This window comes from Garra rufa, chromosome 8 (genome assembly GCF_049309525.1).
Source record: "Garra rufa chromosome 8, GarRuf1.0, whole genome shotgun sequence".
Classification (NCBI taxonomy): domain Eukaryota; kingdom Metazoa; phylum Chordata; class Actinopteri; order Cypriniformes; family Cyprinidae; genus Garra; species Garra rufa.
Genome location: NC_133368.1, coordinates 16567077 through 16585317, shown reverse-complemented (window position 1 = coordinate 16585317; position 18241 = coordinate 16567077). Strand labels below are relative to the sequence as shown.

The 18241-nt window shown below is 38.6% G+C and overlaps 1 protein-coding gene across 3 annotated transcripts in view; it reads right to left on the bottom strand.

The window, feature by feature from the left end:
- ppp1r9ala (protein phosphatase 1 regulatory subunit 9A-like A) overlaps nucleotides 1-12662 on the bottom strand; it is a 67695-nt gene extending 55033 nt beyond the window's left edge. For all 3 annotated transcript variants that reach the window (XM_073845809.1, XM_073845810.1, XM_073845811.1), the window contains exons 1-2: nucleotides 12552-12662; nucleotides 10165-12063 (exon numbers count right to left, since the gene is read on the bottom strand). In XM_073845809.1, coding sequence (XP_073701910.1) covers nucleotides 10165-11931 — 1767 coding nt within the window. In that variant the 5' untranslated portion in view covers nucleotides 11932-12063; nucleotides 12552-12662. The remainder of the gene's footprint in view (nucleotides 1-10164; nucleotides 12064-12551) is intronic.
- Between the last annotated feature and the right edge of the window lie 5579 nt (nucleotides 12663-18241).

Genomic DNA, 18241 nt, shown 5'->3' with positions numbered 1-18241 from the left:
TACCAATTACATTAGAAAACTGTTATTTTCTTACTTTTACTCAAGTTAAAATAATTCAAAGATTTACTTGAGTACAAGAAAGTACTACATTTGTAATGTTCTTAAGTATTAAAGGTAAAACAGCAACTTTTATTTGTGAAATTTTGCTCTAGAGAAGTTTTCCAAAGAAAAACACTCTGATAAAGTACAAACTACAGATACCTTTTTAAATTTGCTTGAGTAAAGTAAAAATACTTCACTTCTGTCCACCCCTGTATACAGTAAATTTGTATAAATACATAGTACTGCAATGAAACTCAGAGTTCCTCTGAAACCTTCCACCTTCCCCAGCTCCACCTGTACAGATCTGCTACGGGACATGTCTTAAATACTCACAGCACTGTATCGCCATATGCTTTGGCAGCAGCAATAATCTACAACTACAGCAATAACCAACAGCAGCAGCAATTCATTCAGCATTGTCATATCCATTACTAGGGCTGCACGATAGATCGTTTCAGCATCGTCATCGCGATGTACGCATGCGCGATAGTCACATCGTGGCAGTCACGATGCAGGGCAAAAAAAGAATTTATGTGTCTGATTTAAAAATGTACTTTCTATATTTCTAAACTTTATATTCACAGATCTATATTTGTTTAAAATAAAGTAATTAACTCATATTTAAGGGTTCTTTAAAAACTACAATGCACACGTTGCTTCACCTACTTCATGCATGCAGTCTCTGCGTGCGCATGGCGAAATGAGCGCGGGACAGGAGAAAAGCGCAGAAATGGAAGATTTGGTCGCAAAAAGAAACGCAACGTCGGTCATATGGAAGTATTTTGGATACAAAAAGGATGCTGCTGACCAAAAACAGGTGCTTTGTCGGGAGTGATTGGCAGTTGTTGCCACAACTCGCAGAAACACTACGAATTTAAGGGACCGTTCACATGTCGCGCCTAAAAACGCGTGGAAAACGCTAGGCGTGTCGCTTTCTCCTTCTTTCCAAAGCGCTCTGTAACTTGAGTGGCAGAGTGGCGTCTGCCGTTGCTAAGCAACCATGACCCGCCAGGGCTAGCAAAATCGCTAGCCCGACGTCCCGGGGCTATTGTGTTTTCCAGTCGGGCTACCAAAATGTGTCACTGGGCTGCCCGACGGGCTATCTTAAAAACTCCTTAATTTAGTTGTATCAAATTTAAGGCCATAAAAAGTTTTAAATATGTTAAATAGTAAAAGAAGAGTCAATTATATTTTAGGAGGTCTTACATTTGGGAACGGAAAGACGAGAATCGCGATAGGGCTGGATTAAACTTCAAAAGGCAATGATGTCATTGAATAACTATGCACGCTGTAGGTTTCAAAGTCAAAACGCGGCACTGATGTGTTTATATGAATGTAACTGAAGGGAACCGACTGTCCTCAGAAACGCGTCGTTTGCATTTTCATTTTAATGCTGATAAAACAGCGCTTTGTGTTCAGCCGTTACTGGGGAAACCGTAGTATTTCAGCACTCCTAAAGCGCCCTCTTGTGACAGAATGAATTTTTATTTCCAAATTTTTCCAGCTGTTTATGGTCAAATGATTGCAATTATGGGCCTATGTTTTTGTGCAGAAAACACAGAGTTGTAAATGTAAAAGAAGTTAATGTGCCTTCTAAAAATCTAAAAAATTAAGACAGTAATATATATGTTTTAAATAAATATAATAAATTACATACTTGATTTATCCCTTTTAATGGTATAAAGGCTGAAATGCCATTGTACAAGATATTTTGTTTTTGTGTGAACCTGTATCCGAATTATAAATCATGCCATTTATGGCTTAATATTCTACCGTACATTGTCCAATCCTACTCATACTGTTCATTTTACTTGTGCAGCTCTTAAAAAGGGTCATAAATTGCCTTAAATTTATATTTAAAAATTCTGAAGATACACCAAATAGTGAAATAAAATTAATTCCTTGATATTTGTTTATATTTGTGTATTGAAAACATTTTTGATTGACATTTACCCCCAGTTTCACAGACAAGGCTTAAGCCTAGTCCTAGATGTAAATGTAAATCTGAGCTGTTTCAACTGAAAGAAACTTGGACTGACTGATCTTAAAATATATCAGTGCCTTTGTTTTGTCTCCAGATGCACACTAGTATAGTTTATTTTCTAAGGCACGGTTATAATTATAACTTAACTGAACTATGGCCTAATCCTGGTTTAGGCTAAGGCCCATCTACAAAACCGGGCCTTAGACTCCTATCTAATTTTCTTTATAAAAAAAAAAAAGAAGTCTTTTTTTATTTGGGCTAGTTAAATTATTTTCGGGCTACCAAAATCTGAAGAGTACCTGCCCGAAGGGCTACCAGAGATTTTGAAATTTTGCGAGCCCTGCCCGCGCTCTCCTAAAGACGCGGAAGTTTCAGCAAAGACAAATATACAAAGATAAATGGATTTCCAAAACTAAAAATTGCTTGCAGTAGCTCTGCTGCTAAAAAAATGTTATCCCTGTAACAGCTATGATCAGCTAGCTGTTCCTCCATCTTGGCTAAGCTTTTAATGTTTTTCGTGAAAGGAAGAAGTTGATTTCCCTTTCATCAGGGTAAAAGCAACATTCATTATTAATTTCATATTAGAGCCTTGATTTGCCTGAATTGACAGTGAATAAGGTGAGTCAAACTGTTTATGAAACTACCCAAAATAAGCTTTAAAAAGTATTTTATTTCAGGGTTTTGATTATACTGTACTTTTACTTTTTTTATTCTTTGAAAATGCTTACAAAATTACCCCAATTATTCTTGAATTATTATTTGATTTTTAAGCAGTTCAAAACAACCTGATGAACATAAATGAATTTGTACACATCGCAATATATATCGCAAGAAAAAAATATATCGCAATGTAATTTTTCCCCAATATCGTGCAGCCCTATCCATTACCATGCTAAACTTTTCAGAGAGTTGTCATGACAGAACTGGATTCATATTGGTTGGCCCTGTGATTGTGTCCTGTCACATAGCATTTGCACTTTCAGTGTTTACAGGAAAATGACATAGAATATAATAGAATAGAATAGAATATGAAGTGCTAGTATTATTTGTTTAGGTGCCGATGAAAAAGTTCTTTAGAAAATGGCTAGAGACACAGCTGATCAAACTGTTCCACCAGCTGAAAATAGTCTAGAAAAAGGTTTGAAAGTTAGGTCCAAAAATTACTGGTTAGAACACAATGTGAGGCTGACAAGATGCATATTCATTAATATAGCACATAAAACACAGTCCACACATCGCAGCACTATTACAGTCTGAACTTGTCAAATAGTAGAAGCATGGCTCCTATTATTTCACTTCATATTCTAAACTTTTTTTCAGCGGATAAATCACAGTTGTGTGGAACTCCAAAAATACTTTACTAAATCTGACATACAACAGACGTGTGGTGTAATTTCAATATTTTTAAAAGAAGCCATAAAAGATCCATTGCAGTCGAGGACACATTTAATGACTAAATCTGAGGGCGGGGGTTGTGAAAGATCATCTCCAAAAAACTACTGAACTTTTACAGCAATCCACAGACCACTGACCAGACCGTCTGCAGTGTGTGCTGATGTTGGCTAGAGCAGTTCACAGGGCCGTGTGAACTGCCACGGTAATGTCTGATTGCTCTGCGTTTATCTGTTAAACGGATAGTTCATCCAAAAATGAAAATTCAATAAATTTAATCATTTATTCACCATCATGTTCTTCCAAACCAATGAGAATTTCGTAAATCTTCAGAATACAAATTAAGTGTTTTTTAATGAAAACTGAGAGATTTTTTCTTCCATTGAAAGTCCATGTAAGCAAAACTTACACATTTCAAGGATTTCTCATAGAGATCCATTTTATCTGAAGAGACATTACTAATTTTGGGCAGTGTTGTTTTCGTCAAGGATGACGATGACGAAATCATTTCGTTGACGCCACTTTTTTCCATGACGAAAACGAGACGATGACGAGATAAAAATGGCTCGTTGATGACTAAAACATGACGAGACGAGTGTGAGTTTTCGTTGACGAGACGAGAATAGACGAAAATGTTAGTGGGTGGTCCGTCAGACGTTTAAAATGCATGACATTTCTGCTTATTGTGCATGCCAATTAAAACCGAAAAAAGTACCTGCCGCTATGGCAAGCCGTTTAGCATTAAATGCTCTTTGCCATACTAGTATGGCAAGCCGTTTTAGCATTCCATCCTTGTTTGTCTTTTATGTTCTAAAACATTCCTTCATTATTGTAATTATTGGTGAAAATAGTCGATCCGGAAGCTCACATTGTGTTGAACTATAGATCTGCTATTTTCACAACTTATAAGTGACACTACCCAACAGCAAAATACTTACTGACCTACATTAATTTGTTAAAAGACTACTTTTTCCCCTTTTTTGACTAAAACTAGACTAAAACCTTTTTGACTTTTCGTCGACTAAAACTAGACTAAAACCTTCTTGACTTTTCGTCGACTAAAATTGGACTAAAACTATCACATATAGAAGTGACTAAAATTTGACTAAAACTAATAACCATTTTAGTCCAAAAGACTAAGACTAAGACTAAATCTAAGATGGTTGTCAAAAACAACACAGATTTTGGGGAGATTTAATTTAGGCTTTTATACAATACATATATAGAGTCAAAAATGTATTCAGTCACCTTCAACATTTCTTACATTATCACAGTTTATATAATTTAGCAAATGGTAATAAAATGTGACAAATGTGATTTCAGTTTAACTGTGTCAAAACAAATCTTGATAAAGTCAGATAACTTTAATAGAGAGGTATGTAAAATGTATGACAATTATTGTCACAACTATCAATACTTTGTTGACAATTACCAACCAATGCTTCATTTTGTTCAGTCTGTGGTGTAAAAAGGCTGCAATAGCAACTAAGAAAAAAGCACTTCAGCAAAACATGGTCAGGTCAAACTATCTGGATTATTTTTGGTCCCAAATTTACTGGTAGTCCACTGTATCAAGATTTTTTGTGTATAATATGTCACAGTTTAGATTATTTTGCTATCCTCACTTACATAAATTAACTATAGTGTCCTGCACCCACTAATAAAAAATTATTTTTGGTTTGACATATATATATATGTATATATATATATATAGTAAATCAAATATGGCAAATTGAAGCCCAACAAACCTTACTGCTTTGATGGGTTGATCGATTATCGGCGCCGATATTAAGCATTTTTATGATTATCCAATAAAATTATTTAAAAGCATTTAAGGAAGGTTTTTGCCAGAGCCCTTATTATTCATAATTTTGACATTCATTCACTGCAAAAAAATATTTTCTTACATAGATTTTTTTGTCTTGTTTCCAGCCAAAATATCTAAAACTCTTAAATCAAGAAGGATTTTCTAGATGAGTAAAAATGAGAGTTAGAACAAGCAAAATAATCTGCCAATGGAGTAAGCAAAAAACATTATTATTATTATTATTATTTTTATTATTATTATACGTATTTCAAACAGAAAACAAGATTATTTTTCTTATCCCATTGGCAGATTATTTTGCTTGTTTTAAGCGAAAACTCACTTAATTTTGTGTAGTTTTTTTTTAAATACAAGAAAATTATTTTTTAAGTCTAGCAAATCCTTCTTGATTTAAGAATTTTTAGATATTTTGGCTGGAAACAAGACAAAAAATCTAATAAAAACACTGTTTTGCAGTGTTTTCATTTTTACACCAGACATATCGGTTAAAAATATCGGTTATAGGTTCACATGATAGGGCCGATAATCTGTATCGACCTTGAAAAACGCATATCGGTTGAACCCTAGTCTGAACATGTGCTCTGTGTATTGATCAATATTTATATGTGAATAAAAGTCTAATTTATATCTGTTCATCATATCATGTCTATTCAAAAGACGTGGATAAAACCGGTCAATTCATATGAATTACATTTACAATGTTTTCATGAATTTTTGAAGAGTGAATGGATTTTAAATGGAGTGACAGAAATCTCTCAGGTTTCATTTAAAATATTTTTACATTTTTGGGTGAACTAACCCTTTAGAGACACTACAAGCTCCTGAATACTCACATACTTGGAAGTTAGACACCAATGAACAATAACAAAAAAGATCATGATCCTGTGTTATATGACTTTGCACTAAAACAAGCAGTACCTTGCTTTCTGAAACTATTTTGATACAAACTTTTGAATACACAGTGATATCATGGTCACTGAACATTTTCTGCTTTTCAAACTTTCAAAACAGTTATAGAACGCACTTCAGTCCCAGAAGTTATGGAAATTGTGTACAACTCAAAATGCATAAGGACCATTGTGTTAGATTGTTACGGTTTATATCCCTCAAAATAGACTGTATGACTTACTGACTGTGTACTGAAAGCAATCAGTGTACACTGAAGACCAACTATATAGCTGTGGCACAATAACACATGAGAGTTCAGTTCTCCTGAAACAAATCTATAAATCACTCATAGTTGATTTCTGTTTAACGACAATCATTACATACCGCACTCAACTACGCATGCCAGTTACAACAGACACCTTGTAAACTACAACCAGAGGATAAAATCTCTTTCACTTTGACGTAGGAACCAGACAGATCTCCTGTTTCCTGCCTCAGGTTTACCAGAAATGCAGCTTGCCAGGTCTTTATCATGTTTCATTTATACAACATTGCCAAACCTGTTCATAAAAGACTCTGACCAATCATGTGGGAAGCGTCTGAATCCCCAGTTCTGAGCCCACATCCACAGCAACAATGCAAACACTCTTTAGCTCAACATGTTAAGACCGAGATGAAACACAATGGTGGAAAAATACCTCCCTCAAGCCAGGACAAGACCTGTTTACACAGTTACACACCTTCATTTCACAATCGCAGAGACATAAGAGATGAAAACAGAGAGCGAAAGACAGTAAGTGTGAGGTGGGCCCTACAAAGCTTCAGACAAAAGGTTTATCAATCATTAGACAAGCATCGCAGTGACTTTAGAGCATGTTATACAGACATATAGACCTTAAAGAGTGAGGGTAGATCAAAATTGAATTTTGTGTGGATGAAAACGAGACAGTGGCCTGATTTCATAGACAGGGCTTAGCCTAAGCCAGGATTAGGCCATAGATCAATTAGGACATTTAAGTAATTTTTATAAACATGACTTAGAAAAACCATTACTGGGGGGTGTTCCATAAACCAAGTTTACCAAATAAGTCAGGCTTATTTCAGTTAGTCTGACTTATTGTCACTTGATTTGGCTCAAAATAAGCCAGACTAACTGAAATAAGCCTGACTTATTTGGTAAACTTGGTTTATGGAACACCCCCCTGGTTCGCATCTTGAGACAAAACAAAGGCACTGATATATTTAAAGATCAGCCAATGCAAGTTTCTTTCAGATGAAAGCTCAGACTAGGCTTAAACCTTGTCTGTGAAATGGGGGAGGAACAGACTTACAGTCTGTAAAATGGCAAGCACTGTAGAAAGGTTATAAAATCACAACTTTGTTTTTGTCATTTTCATTCAGATATTGAAAATTATATCAATATCAAAATATGTATGTATAAATGCATACATTGGGTCTTTATCAATCCAGGACATCATTCATGTCTGGTTAAATGTCTGTTAAATGTCTGTATAGGGTCACTAGCAGCCTGGGGTATATAATAATATATTTTTTCCAGTGCAAGAAAAAGTAAATATCTGATGACTCAGTAATGCAATTCACCTTTGTTCCTAAATGTTTGATTCTCAATGATAACATGAAGTTTCACTCATAATTACCGCAGGCATAAAACATCAACAAAACTTGAACTGGCTATTTATTTGGCATTTCCATCATTTGTTTCTGATGTGATACTTCAAAATGTGCATAAAAACAGGGTGATAGCTAACACAGCTAATGTGTCATCACTCACAGTAAAAATAAAAGAGTTTAATTTTTAGATGCCACAATCCAATGACATTGCACGGCCTCTGGTTATAAAACTGCCAAAATTTTAACTCCCAAAGAACTGGGATAATCTTTCACAGGTAAGAATGTGTTGGTTTGTGTTTTTAACATGTATTAACTCAATCTGTTACAGGTTTTTAAACTATGGTAACTTTTTAATGCTGATTTAGCTAATGGCTTTGTCTTGTTGTATTGTGTTAGTTTAGGAAAATGACCTGCTTAAGTCTATTGTAGACATAGATATTGACACATTGCAACTACTGTTGCAAATAATCAACTTGCTCTCAAGCGTTCACAGACCAGCTTTGACCGTTCCAATATTGCAGACAGCTTACCTACAGCAACCCACTAATAAGGCATCTACAGTTGAAGTCAAAAGTTTACACACACCTTGCAGAATCTGCAAAATGTATATATAATGAATGAGATATTAAACATAAAAAAGACGTTTACATATAGTTCACAAGAAAAAATAATAGTTGAATTTATAAAAACAACCCAGTTCAAAAGTTTACATACGCTTGGTTCTTAATACTGTGTTGTTACCTGAATGATCCACAGCTGTTTGTTTTTTTTTGTTTAGTGATATTTGTTTAGTCCCTTGTTTGTCCTGAACAGTTAAACTGCCTGCTGTTTCCAACAATGACTGTGTGATTTTGAAATTACTGAGGGACTCAAACACTCACTGATGCTTCAGATAGAAACTCAATGCATTAAGAGCTGAGGAGTGAAAACTTTGTAATTTCAGGTCATTACTAAATAAAAAAATAACATGCATTTTGTTTGATCCCTCTTATTTTGGTCAAATGATTAACATTTTGCAGATTCTGCAAGGTGTGTGTAAACTTTTGACCTCAACTGTATGTCTACATTTCTATGCCAAGAACACCCTAAAAACCGCAAAGAAGCCACCCAGAACACCTTAGAAACTACAAAGCAATGTCCTGACAACCACTCAGAACTCCTTATCATTATGGGGGATATTTTTGCACAAGCAGCATCACATTTTCTTCAACATTTTTAAGATCTCATGGAACACGTACATGTAGGCTACACATGAAGAGAGAGAGAGATCAAAAAGAAGATTGCACACAAGGAAAGGTGTTATCGCTGATGCTCTTCACGCTCTTGTACAGCACACCTGTTTTGAGGGCAGCAGTCTGTGGTGTTGTTCAGAGAATAGAGACAGAACTTCACAGGTGTTGGAATGCCCCGGGAACAGGCCACTGCTGGTATTTTGGCAACCTGCTGCCACCCTTGCAAGGCTGTGTTTAGTTCCTATTTCTAACAGCCCAACAGAAACAGAAAACACTGTGTTGATTATTATCAGCAAAGGTGTGAAAGACATTCCTGAGCAGAGGAATGCTTGAAATGGAAATTATTAACAGATTAATAGACATTAAATGTCTCAAAGCCTGTTCCGACAAAAGAGCAGCGTGGCAAAGTAAGATCAGGACCATATGCCTGTGGCTGGCTGCCACGGGACGAGGCCAGAGTCTAGTGGTGTCTGGTGAGCAATTCAGGGACAAAATATTGAGCAATGAATAGCATAAATGAAATATGATGAATTAAGAAAATGAAGCCATTTTTGTGTCAAACTTAAGTGCATTTTCCTCTAAAAGGGATAAATATAATATCACGGTAACCAAATTTTCTATCATTAAATAATTACAGTATTAAACAGTCCCATCCCATATTGTAATGTTATTCCATTTATTTTGTCAGACTCAAGATATGACCCAGAAATGGTTTTTACAGGCTTTGTGAGGCTTGAGGAGCACTGTACTACCAGCTTCGCTTGTAAAACATGGATCTCTGCCAGCGTAATTTTCTGTTCTATTTACCATCCGCATTTCAGGTCAGCCCTCTGTCCCTCACTGAATCGCAATGTCAACAATATTTCTAAAAATATTCCCCCTTTTCAACCCTCAAACAAATGTTCTGCAACGAGCCCCTCTGTTGCCCAACTGTTGCGAGAGCTTTGACCCCAGGCCTCACAGAGAGCTTGAAATGTCCCCAAAACATCTCCTTTCCAAAACCACAGTGACGTGTCAGACTGCTCGTAAACCATAAATTGACTGTTTTTCTAATAATCAAACTCCAAACAAAAGCAGATTTTGCATCCCAAACCACAGACATCTGTAATGAAACACAGAAGTAAAATCATTTTATCTGAATATTTTGTCAGCATGTGCTTACTGCTTACCCGTATCGGCTCAGTGGAGAATCTGATTTTCCTTCTTGAAGGCCGTTCCTCATCCTCAGACAAACCAGGAACTTCATCATACTCCTCATAGACCTCATCTTCATCCTCTTCGTCTTCATCCTGCTGGTCCTGAACTGGCTCCTTATCATCCACAAACGCTGCGTTCTCAAAACTATAAAACACCGGAGAAGTTTTCCCACATTCGTCTGGATCATCCTGCTCACTCTCCTCCTCCTCCTCATCATCATCTTCATGACAGCTATTCCTCTTTTGAATGATCTCCTCCTCCTCCAGTTCTTCTTCTTCTTCTTGATTTGGTTCATCTTTCTTCAGCTCTGCATCATTCTCCACCTGTTTGTCCTCTGTATGGTTTTGAGGTGATGACACCTCCAGAGAGTCAGTCACATCTTCTCTCGGTGCCTCAGATTTAAGTTTCCTTTGTAGCTTGACCTCAGTCATTACATCCTCCAAAAACTCTTCATCATTATCCTCACTTTCTGAAGATTCGTTCTGGACCACGACCAGCTCAGCCCGTACCACTCCTGCACCAGTAGGGTCCAGGCATTGTGGGGCCTGCTCATCCCTAGACGGACTACGAATAATGTGGTTTTCACTTTTTGGCTCCTCAGGGCTCCAAGGCCGTTTATATAGGCTGTTAGCTGAGGGTGAAGATTTAAGATCTTTTGCAGGGGTACTACTAATTTGAAGTGGCTCGTTTGTTGTGAAGTCATTTCCAACTGACGGTGAACGTTTAAATGGGCTATGAGCAATGGGCGAAAGAGGCTCACTGGGGCTTCTGCTGGTCGGAGAGGTCGATTTGTATGAAACCGGGCTGATGGACTTGAATGGAGGGCTGCTGGCTACTGAGTCTGTTTTAGCCGAGAATGATTTTGTTGATGTGTCAGAGTTCGGGGACGTGGATTTGTGTGCTGGATCAGTACCAGGCGAAGTGGGCTTTTGGAAAGTCCCTCGTACAGGTGATGGCAGCGAGTGCTCAGTAGGACTTTTAGCAGAAACTTGCACTGACTCTTCTTTGTCGCCATCCACAATGAAGTTCTCCAACCGCCTGGAAATAGGCCCGGCGTTAAGTGATAGTCTATTGACCTGTTTTGAGTCGTCAACGTCCCTCCTTTCCTCTGGGGCACTCCTCACGGGTGACGTCGGGCTTTTGATTGCACTATTGCTGCTATTTTCAGAAGATCCAAAAGACCTCCGGGCCCCACGCCCCTCCTCAGAAACCATCCCCTGGGACAGTCGAGTAGAAACTCTGCCGGGCACCAGCCTCTCTGCGGCAGGCTGCTCTTTTATCCCTCTCTCAAAGAGCTTTCTGGTAACTGAAAACTTTTCCGCCAGGGCGACTTTATCTATCTCGACTTCCTCTCCCTTTGGAGTTCTGTCCGCGTTTTGCGTTTCTTGGTTGTTGGCGCTACTGAGGCAGGTTTTGTGAGTGTTGCCCGGGAACTTGGACACTGGGGATACAGGAGATGCATCTGTTTTGTGAGCCGGTTTCACCTCCTGACTCTCCGGCGGTTGCTGGCCGTCCATTTGCAGGAAAATGTTCTTTATTTTGTTCACCCGGTTGCCAAACGCCCTCCCTCTAGTGTCTTCCCGGGGGTCGCTGGCTCCATTAGCATAAGATTTGGCCGCGCTGTCGGATTTGGTCCCATCAAAAGAGCACTTAATGGCCTGGAAGTCCGACTTGTATGCATTTCTATGCGGGGACGCGCTCCGCAGGGTGCGTTCACCCTTGCTCTCCGCTTTGATCATTTTCAATGACTTTCAAAATGTTCAACTACTTTAAAACTGTACTTTAGGTCCGTGGTCCTGTATCCTCAATCGGACAACGGCGTGAGCCCTTCAAAGTCTCTCTGGTACATTGTGGCGAATCCCCGCGCTCATCTGAAAAGAAAACAAACAAACAATGTAACACTCTCAACTGAAGTGAACGCGTTTACATTTCTTTAACGCGATTTGAAAACACAAGAAGGTAAAACGTTCTTTTGTTAGTAAATAAAATCTACCAGACATACCGACTCATCCGCTTGACCAAAGAAACTTTTTCAACTCAGATAAAAACTTTCCAACATTGATTTGCAGGCAGATCCACTGATCTCAATAGATTCAATGCTCAATATCTGACAGAATCCAAGCACTGATGATATAGTTCAAAAACCTCAAGTTAGATTGTAAAACATTTCTCAAATGATCAAAAACTACCGCGATCGGTGTTAAACCTGCCCACCAAACCCACTAAAACTGCTCCAGTGGGACTCGCCTTGGAACAATAGCTCAGCATAAGTTCCAACAAATGATCAAAATAAAGTTTCGGAAATCGAGTTACAAACAATTACAGCTTCTGCAACAATCAAGTCATCATCTTCTCTTACCTCCACGGATATCTCGGTGTCTACGGGCGCCGGTTCTTCTCCTCTGTGTAATTTAGATCCCCAACCATGTCATTTGTTTCACCGCCATGGTTCTCCAACGTACTGCTGTCCGATTCGCGAACGAATCGTTCACTTGAGTCGGTTCGCTTTAATGATTCGGTTTAAACGATTCGCGAAGCGTTTGTAAATCACACTTGAATGAGAGTGAAACTTTAGTGGGATAAATAAACAAACAACGTTTGACAGACCTTATTAAGGGTAGGCGGTTATTTGTTTTCTTTGTTTGTTTTCTTTGTATTTATTTTGTTTTGACAACATGAGACTGTGAGGGAAAGACTGTTATGGGATATCACGCAGCTCAATCCAAAGACTGAAAATGCTTACGTTTTCGAATTTAATATGTAACCACAGTGTTATTTAAAGAGCAACGTGCACTTAGGATACACTGCTGAATCGTTTTATAAACTATCTGAAAAGTCCAAACGAATCGATTCCCCCAAAAGATTCGAACTTCCCTACCCAACTCCAGCGTCTCTCTTCCCTATTCAACCACACACACTTCAGACCTGTCGCACCGATGCGCGTTCCCGACGCTGCTCTCTATCTGGCGGGCGGCGTGAGCGAGCACACCAGCACATTCCAGGGCTGCTATTAATCCCAACCCCCTTCCCGAATCCCGACTGAGAATTTGCTACTACGGCGAAGGTTTGCCTAATGAATATTAATTAGGTCACAATGACGTTACTAGGAAACCTGAGCGGAGCGTCCAGTCAGAAATAGGCTACTAATTACTATTCATTAGCCAAACCTTCGCAATAGTATGATTTATTTCGTTTAACGACTGCACGGTTGATTCAGCCCCGGAGAATGGGGTGGGAAAGAATCGGGATTCACCCACCGCACCTCTATGTTCGTAAAAATAAACAAAATTTTGTAAATAAACTAGGTTAATCAAGTTTGTTGATAAAAAAATATAGCCTATGGATATCCAACAATAAAACTATGTATTTATTTATTTTACACTGATTACATTTAATTTAAAATTAATTTAATTCAGTTAGATGTGACCCTGGACCACAAAATTTATACATTTTACATAATTTATACATCATCTGAAAGCTGATTGATGAGCATTGATGTATGGTTTGTTAAGATACAACTATTATATAAAATCCTGGAATCTGAGAGTGCAAAAAATGTAAATATTGAGAAAATCACCTTTAAAGTTGTCCAAATGAAATTCTTAGCAATGCATATTACTAATCAAAAAATAAGTTTAGGTATATTTGCGGTAGAAAGGTTACAAAATATTTCCATGGAATATGATCTTTACTTAATATCCTAATGATTTTGGGCATAAAAGAAAAATCAATCATTACAGTGTATTTTTGGCTATTGCTACAAATTTACTTGTGCTACTTAAGGCTGGTTTTGTGGTCCAGGGTCACAAATTAAAATTTTAATTTAATATATTTAAAATTTTAGTGTATTTTTAATTTATTTCAAATCTTCTTAAATACTTTTTCAATGATTTATATTTGTTAATATTCATATTTGTTGTTTATTGTTTAATAATTAATAGCCTTGCTATGATGAGCCGTGCAGTAAAATAAACATATAGGCTACGCAGTGAAAAACTAAGCCACATTTAATAATGGAGGTGACCAAAAGTTTAAGTTTAAGAATCTGTAATCTGAAACCATATTGATTAGCCACTTATTATGGTGATTACAGCCTTGAATATTACAAAAGTTCATAGATCCGAGCAGAAGTTCAGTGAGAATGCTTGCTGTTGTCACAATAATTCAATTATTACAACATGTGCTGAAATAAACATTTATCTCACTGAAAGAAACATTGGTTCAGTTAAATCTCTGAATACAAAGCATGTGTGTTTTGGTGTCAGGGTGATGTGGCAGTTGGAAACCCCTGTCTTGTGTCCCAGCTCTATTCACAGATGTCCGTCTGATGTTTCCTCCAGTTCTTCTGTCTGAAAGTTTGTGTGTCACTGGTTCAGTAAAACCTGAATACATTACAGGGGGCAATGCAGTTTTCATGTGAAAGGTGTACATTTTCAAATCTTTTAAAATACTTTTTTGGAGAATGATGGTGTATGAGAAGAAATAAAATTGTGAAGAACTTATAAGTCTATACTTTGTGTGTTCCAGTGATAGTATTAAGCACAACTGAAGCTTTTGTTGTCTTTAGTGTGTCTGTGTGAGACTGAAGTCAGCTCCCCAGTGACCAAACAGCTTATATTTCAGAAAACCGCCAGTGAAAAACCACAGGGAATAAATAATGAAAAAAAAGGGGGAAGTAAACTGAAAACTGAATAGCCTGTGATGAAAAACCAACAGTGGACTGCATTTTCTTATACAAAACTGCAGTTACACACAAGAGTTTTCCTCATGTAGAGTTCCATGGTCTATTTGACCTCAAGCGAATTCTGTGGTTTTTCCCCTAAGGGATAAACTAGTGTTGCATATACCTGTGAAATATGAAAGACTAACATTCAGTTTAATCAGAAATGAGCTCAGAGAAGAGTTTTTAAGAGAAGAATGTTTTCTTAACCTACTGATAGCAGCATGTTTTGAAAAGTTTTGTAAGAGTCGCATGTATTCTGCTCCTGGTTTTGAGTTTGTTTAAAAGTGCAGGGATGATGACGTGTGTCAAGGGCTGTTGGATTCCTGGCATTTCCTGCTCCCTCGTTCTAGCTCATCCTGGGCTGAGTTATCTGATGAGTACTTTACACAGGCCCTCCACCCTCCTCCGCATTTAACAAGATCAACAGAAGTACTTACATCCTCACAGACGCTGACTGATATTTTATGAATGGACTCAGATCACTGGTGACACTTTTAAGCCTGCTTGTGATCATTAATCACAATAAAAACAGTGGGACATAAGTCTAGGCTGATGCATTTAATGTCTATTACAAGTGCACTGCAGAGGATTTCGAGGGGAAATGTTTATCTATCTATCTTTTTAAAAAGACAGAAATGGTATGAGAACATGAGTATCTCAGTTCACATGTAACAAACATAGGAAAAGAAAAACTCCTGTATATTAGCAAAACATTAAAAATGAATTAAAATAAATGGACAAAATTATAAATAAACATGGTTTTAAAATATATTCATCTGAAAATAAGAAATGAAAGACGGAAGAGATTAAATTGTTATTTTTGCTTTCTTTGCATACAAAAAAGGATTTTCGTAGCTTCATAAAATTAAGGTTGATTATTGTACCTTCTGTACGGTGCCCACCAGGGGACACCTTCGGTTCACTTATGTTTGTCGTGGCCACGACATATAAACTCGTGGGAACGTGATATTATGTCGTGGCCACGAGATATTAATTTGTGGGAACATCATATTAACTCATGGGAACGTCATATTATGTCGTGGCCACAAGATCAGTTTGTTAAGGGAACGACATCCTTATGTCGTGGGCACGAGTTATTAATTCGTGGGAACTTCATCCTTATGTCGTGGCCACGAGATGCAATGATGAGGGAACAACATGCATTTCTCGAGGCCACGAGTTTAGTACATAAACAAACCTGCGTGACCATAACCCAGGATTAGATAGGTTTATTAATATTTTATTTTGAGTTAAATGATTGTATCAATTATTATAGAAATTAATAGGCCTACAATATTAATTTATTATATTAACAATAGGCGATGTTGTCTGTGCGCGATGTAGATAGCATTCAAAAGTTTATCATGAATAAATATTACATAAAGTACATCAAATAAAATAGTCCTACAAGAAATATTTTATGCATCCCACAGTCTTGTCCATTAACTGATCCTATTTTTTCCATAATATTTGTATTATTCGTTTATATTCGTTATTTTTCCTTTTATTTCGATCTCTTTACTTAACGTTCTTAATGTAAATGATACTGTAAATGCTGGACATGCCAGTAAAGCTTTGATTATGCTATATGACAGGATTTTTACTGGAATGCAGTTTATAGGTTGAATTTAACATACATTTCATTTTATTTCGTCTAATTACCTATAACCTATATAAATAGTGTGTCATTGAAGAGTGAATCATTAACGTAGTTTCATTTTTAAATCGTTTATGGTCACACACGGGCATAAATACAATCATAAAAATAAAACTGTATTGGCATAATTGTCGTTCACAATATTTGCTAAATATATGGCAAATAACATATAGTCTACACAACGTCATTTAGATAAAGCGATACACAATAAATAAAAAATATAGCTCTAAGTCACTTATTTATTATTATTATTATTATTATTATTATTAGGCTATTATTATTTTAATAACTGGTTAGGGCTATATTTTTTCAAGCCTGACAATTGTAGCTACCAATTAAGTTTTGACTTTATGATTGTATTTTGTAACACAGGAGGGTCAGAGACAGACGTTCGGATCCAAATGCAGGCTTTATTTGGAAGGCGTGGTAAACAGACAGGGTCAATCACGGCAAACAACAACAACGAGGATAATCCAAAGAGTGGTCAAACACAGGCAGAAAGGTCGGGGCTGGCAGCAAGAATCAAACACGGGAGGGAGTCCAGGAATCAAAACACAGGGAAAACAAACTCGGGAAGAAACGCTCGGAAATACAGACCATACGGAACAATAAGACTTCGCAGAGTGGCTGTGTGTGTGAGAAGCTTAAATGCAGTCAGTGCGATGAGGTGCAGCTGTGAGCAGTAATCAGTAAAGTGAGAGCAGGTGAATGCAGTGATTAGTGCAGTGGCTTGTGGGGAATGAAGTCCATGATGTGTGGTGCAAGAGTTAATGATGACAGGATAGACCAGATACGTGACAGAGCCCCTCCCCAAGGAGCGGCTTCCAGACGCTCTAACCACCTAATACAACCTGGAGGGTGGTGGAGCGGAGGCGGAACAGGGGGAGGGATGGAGGGCCAGGTCCATGTAGGGGTACTGGAACCACGAACTGAGGCGGAGCCGACGGAGGGAAAAGCCATGGTGGAGGAAGGGTTGGCTCCTGCCTGGGGCCGACCGACGGAGGTGGAGCCGGCGGAGCCCGAGGCGAAACTGGAGAGTCGATGGTCCTGGGTGACACAGAGGATCCGGAGGACCAAGGCGGAACCCAAGGCTCTGGTGACCACGGCGGAGACGGAGGTCCGGAGGTACGCAGCGGAGCCGGAGTGACAGAGGATCGAGGCTGTGCCCACGGGAGGGAGGAGGTCCACAGAGCCAGCAGGACGGAGTGACGAGGCGCAGCCAGAGGAGTAGAGTCCAGAGGCGAAGGTGGGGCGACGACTGACCGGGGCGGAGCCGGAGAGACGATGGAGCCCGGAGGAGCTGGTGGGCCGACGGCCGACAACGGAGACGAGGGAGCACAGAGCTGGGGTGGAGCCGCAGGGTCGGAGGGCCGAGGTGGAGTCCAGGACTCTGAGACTGGAGGTGATGGTGAGGGTTCCTTCAGTCTGGACATCGATGGAAACTGGCAGTCCCACGGCCAGTCCTCTGCACCGAAGGTGGGATGTGGGTGAGCAGAGGGACTGTCAGGAGACAGAGGTGGCGGGACTGGAGCAGCAGGGAGGGTGGGTGGGAACTCACACAGTCCATGCATGGCCTCCGTGACCAGAACCGGGCAGACAGGAATCTCAGGACAACTGGATGGAACCAGCGGAGGCTCTGGAAGGCTGGGCGGAACCAGCGGAGGCTCTG